Source organism: Nuphar pumila, chromosome 6 (genome assembly GCF_984573655.1).
Source record: "Nuphar pumila chromosome 6, dmNupPumi1.hap1.1, whole genome shotgun sequence".
NCBI classification, from domain to species: Eukaryota; Viridiplantae; Streptophyta; class Magnoliopsida; order Nymphaeales; family Nymphaeaceae; genus Nuphar; species Nuphar pumila.
The window spans coordinates 1,156,740-1,162,228 of NC_143254.1; the positions used below are offsets into that span (position 1 = coordinate 1,156,740).

General features: G+C 38.1%; 1 protein-coding gene across 1 annotated transcript; it reads right to left on the bottom strand.

Annotated features, from left to right (window-relative positions):
- Window positions 1-4,945: 4,945 nt before the first annotated feature.
- On the bottom strand, window positions 4,946-5,489 carry LOC149833609 (flowering-promoting factor 1-like protein 1). Its single transcript, XM_090009765.1, has one exon. It carries the CDS (start codon window positions 5,448-5,450, stop codon window positions 5,115-5,117), a length of 336 nt encoding a protein of 111 aa, XP_089865891.1. The 5' UTR covers window positions 5,451-5,489; the 3' UTR covers window positions 4,946-5,114.

Below are 5,489 nucleotides of genomic sequence, written 5' to 3' on the forward strand. Positions count from 1 at the left end.
AAGACTCTCTCCCTCTCGAGGATCATAATCCCTTCGTATTCGTGCCTTCCGTTTTACCGTTTTCTATTTCGACCTTCAATTATTATCTTTTGTTATTTCTAATCAATCCTGATCTTCGTTTTACTCATGTGATTATGAAAGGGATAAACTATGCCGCTAGTGATCTTGGTTCAAATCTCGTGGGCTTTACTTTTTGCGCAAGCCCAAGAGTGGTCATTCCGGCAAGAGGTAAGGCCTACTAATTTTTATACTGCGAGGACAGCGACAATCCTGATCCCGGAGGTCATTCCTTTGTGTAAATATCAAAAAGTTTAGTTTGCTTAAGCACCACCTCAAAGAATGAGGGCATACACCAATTTTTTTTAAGGCCCCAGCTCCCCATAAAAATTTTAAGGGCCTATTTTATTGTTATTTTGATTCTTTAAAAAAAATTTGAAGGCGCTGCCCTCTAACTCCTACTATTAAAAAGAGGCCCATTTTTTCCCTTCGCCTCATGCCCCATAAAACACAGGTACGGTTCTGGCAAGGGTGGAGGTTAAAATCCATCCCTGGAGGTTCTAATCTTGAGGCGGGGCGGGGGTGGAGACCTTGTCCCGCGCCCCCACTGCCATCCCTACCTATGTCATCCCCATCTTCATACACCTTTCAAATCTTACGATGCAAGTTATTTTTTTATCAAATCTGACTTTACCGATAGTTTCAGCTTGCTCGATTTAATAAGATCAACTCTTGATCGACCAAAAGTGTGATTTTTTAACTCACAAGATTTTGTGTTTTGTCTTCCTTATTTTAATGACCAAAAAACCCTGCACATAGGCTGGATTTCAGTGATTTAAATGTGGATCTTCACTAAAAGAATGACTTAGATCACATCTATGGAGTCCTATTTGATCAAAACAACTTGCATCAATGAAATCCCAATGAGGGGTACGAAGATAAGGATGCAACTAGATCCAATGAGGCGTGTTTTCTAATTCAAGAGACTCTGACCCTACCTCCTATCTTCAAAACTCTCTATATGCAGCTAGCTAGTTCCATTTAAAATAACAACCATAGCAATGGTGAGTTGTTGATGTTTAAATCATTTTAATAAATTGATCATCTTCAGAGCTTAGTTAGTCAGAACAGCCATTTTAAACCACTGCAGATGTCCAAGACTCTCCTATTTCTATGCCTACTCGGAATACTTTTGGCATTCTTCGTTTGGAAGACATATGGGGCCAGATTCGGCGTACTGAGTTAATGTAGGGAAACCTATATTACTCTTTAGGTTTTTATGCAAATCACTGCTATATATATATATATATATATATATAGTAATGTGCTCGTTCTGCCCATTTTTTTCGTTCTGCCCTGTTACTCCCTTTTGAAAATCATAGTTGTCGGTATTTTTTTCTCACAACTAACACCATAGATGATGTGATCTATAGGTTTTGTTTAGTGGAAACCGGCTTTTGGATCAAAGGAATCTGACCTGTATAGAGGTTTTTCTGGTGATCCAAAATCTATGGCTATGAAAGCATCAAAATTTCCCATCTCATAAAAATACATTTTTTTTTCAGAAAAACATGATCTAATAGTAATCGATCGTGCTAAATACATCTAATGATTCAGATCTATCATAAAACACTTCAAACTATGGGGCCTAACAGGGCAGAATGAGAAAAGATGACCTAAAATGTTTAACTCTCTCTCTCTCTCTCTCTCTCTCTCTCTCTCTACATATATATATATATATGCAATTCTGCAAATCGTCCTTACCTTCTGTCGTTAGTGCAAACTGGTTCTGACATTAGATTAACCATGGTTAGATGAGTACACAAAAAGACCATTCTACTCGTGTCTCAGTTCCTAACCCTAAAATCCTTGGCCGTGAAAGTTTGAACAGTCATTTTGTTACAATTTTTTCCAAAAATGGCAAAAACTACCATTTTGCCTGCAGTTACACATGAAGGACTCTTTTGCAAACCACGTAAAAACACAAGGTATAACAGATTGCTGAAAACCGGTACAGACAGTCGGTACCATCTGGAAGGGCTTTGTTTCTTGTGTCAGTATCCAGCTTTGCTGCCTTCCATTACAAACTGGACATAGCACACCAATTTGGTTGGTTACCCTTATTAATGATGTTATCGATCAGTATTTCGGGGTGTCGGATTGGACCCTGCTTTGATCAATATAACCATATAAAGGGACACAATGCAAGGCCACAAATGGAGTGTCTCTCGCCCCACAAGAAATTGAAAAAATAAAAATAAGAATAAATGCTTATACCTGGACTCTCCTTAAAAAAAAAAAAAAAACTTTAAAGTTTTTGACTCTTTATTGGGCATGTTATATATAAGAGTGTAAAGGATGGGTCTTGGATCAAAATCTGACCTTGAAGGAAACTTACTTGGATCCAGATCCAGGTAACCATTGGATATTTTTGGCAAATTCGGAATCAACATGCCATGTCCCGTATCAAATTTTATAAAGATCCACATCAAGGTGCCATTTGTGAAAATCTTAATTCAAGCAGTAATTTGCAGAAAGGCACCTAGGTTGTTAGCTATTTACAAAAATCCACCAACTTGTTGGTTACTACGTACATTCAGGTATCTAAATTTTTTTAATTTACATTTCAGAGAAAATCTTGGCTTAAATCATTGATCGTGGACCTCTGTTACATAAAATTCCCCATTTCTATAGTAGTTGACAAGGCTAGTTTTTGTAAATCACCATTTTCTTAATCTGTTTCTGCTATCTGGCACTTTGTCCATTCATCTTGAACCACACCGAGATTCGATGGAATGACGACAATAGTGGACCAGAGAGATTCCTTTGCCTTAATTTAAGGAAAACAACACCACATCAACTTTGCATCAGATTCCAGTTCGCTGTCCCATTTGACGATTGGCACGTGGCTAATTCCCATTAGCTGCTACTAGGTCTGGTGTCCCGTGACCACCTGTGGCATCATCGAACCTGAACACACTTTTACTTTGGAGAGGGAATCAGATCAGAGCTGCCTCTGATACCGTTCATTTTGTACAGGATAAACGGCCTCCCAACCACACTGTTTTGAGTTTATTTTGAGCCATCCATTTTGTACACTCTAAAAGAATTTGTAGGATCCATATAAGATACAAATTCCCTCACTATGGTGTCTGGCAGGCCATTCATCTTGGTAGATAAACGGTACCAGAGAGTGCTCTGAGGGGTTACTGTCAGGGCTGCCTCTGACCTGATCCGCTGCTCTCTTTCATTTTTTGGGGGAACATACTCTCTTCTTTTCCAAATCGTCCTTGCTCAGATCAGTCAAGGAAAAAAAAAAACAGTTTTGACGTGGCACCGAACCAACCAGCGCCTTCATGGAACGGTACATTCAACATTTAGTGTGATATATCTATACCGGTGGGGAGTTCCATCTGTTTGGTAGAGCAGTCTGCGCAAGTCAACATGTGATAAGACGCTGCAAGTTCGAACTCCACTGGCATAGGTGGTTGAATAACTGCCTGATTTTATAGCCACCTCTACTGGAAGAGGTGAGGGGGCAGCTTGATCATTTAGAAAAAAACAAACACCTAACCTGAACTGAGCTCAATAGATGAACTCTTCTCATCCTAGGTGTACTTATTAGGAGGATCAAGCAGCACCCTCAGTCACACCGAGGACCAAAGGACACAACCTCATCATTCCTTTGAGTTCCTCCAGACATGTACCAAAAAATCAATTTAACAACAAATTAAATGGAGGCTGTCAAACACACTCATCTTCATATACCAAAAACTATTAAATCACACCATATGGAAAGGGGATGACAAAGGAATTGTACCATTCAAGTATTGATTTTTAATGTTTTCCCTCTATATATGGAGAAATTAACCAGCACCCATTAGAATTTCTTTAATCTCAGAAAAAAAAAATTGATGAGGACATCAAATTCTTTGTCCTTGAATTGATCCATAATTTAAATCCAATAGAGCACTTATGAATACAAAAGCACAAAACAAGTTATTAACTTTTCAAAGTTGAATGTGAAAGACATGTATTGTTCAAAATAGATCATTAAGTCTTTTTATTCATGTATCTATTATTTAGTTCATAGGTTTTCTTTATAAAATAAATTGTGTGCATATAGCATATTGTTGCTAAGGACCAAAACAAAAGTTGGAGAACAAAAAGAAAAATTATTACCCTTATTATTGCATACAATGACAACGTCAAAAGAAAGAAAATTGTACTGATTGCCTCACATCCCTATTCATTAAGATCGATGGTATCGACTATCAATGGAATTGACTCTCACCAATAAATGATAAATAAGATAGAAAAGAAGAATCACTAGGAAAAAATTCCAAATCCTCACTCAGACTATTGGAAATACACTATGTGCATATATATTATCGTGATACATTTAATAATGATAGCCAGAAATTGGTTACCTAAATGAGATAAAACAACAATATTTTTCTATCAATATACCAACTTAAAGCATAGCATCCCCAAGAATCAATTAAGACTTTTCTTCCACGAGCTATTATTTGAATTTGATTAAGGCAATTTAAGTAACCTCTATGGTAGGTTACAAGTACCATATCTAGGATCTAACCAAGAGTGCCCACTTGATTGCCCTCTTGTTTCATGAAGGAGTCCCAAGAGAGCCCACTTGATTAATGTTAATCTCATATCTGGTCCATCCTTGAAACCATATCATATCTAGGATCTAACCAAATATGATGAATTGAGAAGGTATTTTATTAAATACACAATTATATTCAATATAACAAGTATTTCTTTTTTTTCAATCGTCTTAAGGTAAAAGAGAGAAAAACAACTTGTTTCCTCAACTATATATTTCTGATCTCCAGTTGCATTCGAAACCAGAGATTCTCACAGAAAGAAAGCCGATACTTCATTAATACTAGAAAGCACAAGAGAATGAACATTATTATAACATTTTATTTATTCCGAACATTATTATTTGATTGAGAACATTACTATAACATAATATAGCTAGACTTACCCCACTGGTTATCTCTCATCTACACCACATTGGGGTTAACCTGACTTAATTAGCTGATAGTAGCTCGTAGCTAGAAAGGAGATAGAAGAGGAGGAGGGGACCTTAGCTACATGTCCCTAACTTCGAAGATATTGCGATTCTTAACCACTATGTCATACATGTGCATGGTCTTGAACCTGGAGAAGTCCTTGGGGAGGGATATGAGGTGGATGGAGGACTCCTTGTGGAACTGTATCAGGTCCGGGTCGTCATAGTATCGCTCCCAGCCTAGGCTCAGGAGCTTCCTCTCAAGCAAAGCGTAAGACGTGACCACCTCGTTGGTTGGGGTGTGGACCAGCACCTTCCGGCGCATGCTAGTCGACACTGAGCCGTCAATCGGCTCGGCTGCCGGGTTCGAAACGAGCCTGGCTACGCCATTTTTGAACACCCACACTCCAGACATCTTGGAATTGTATGGAAGCAATATATAAACTCAAGTGGT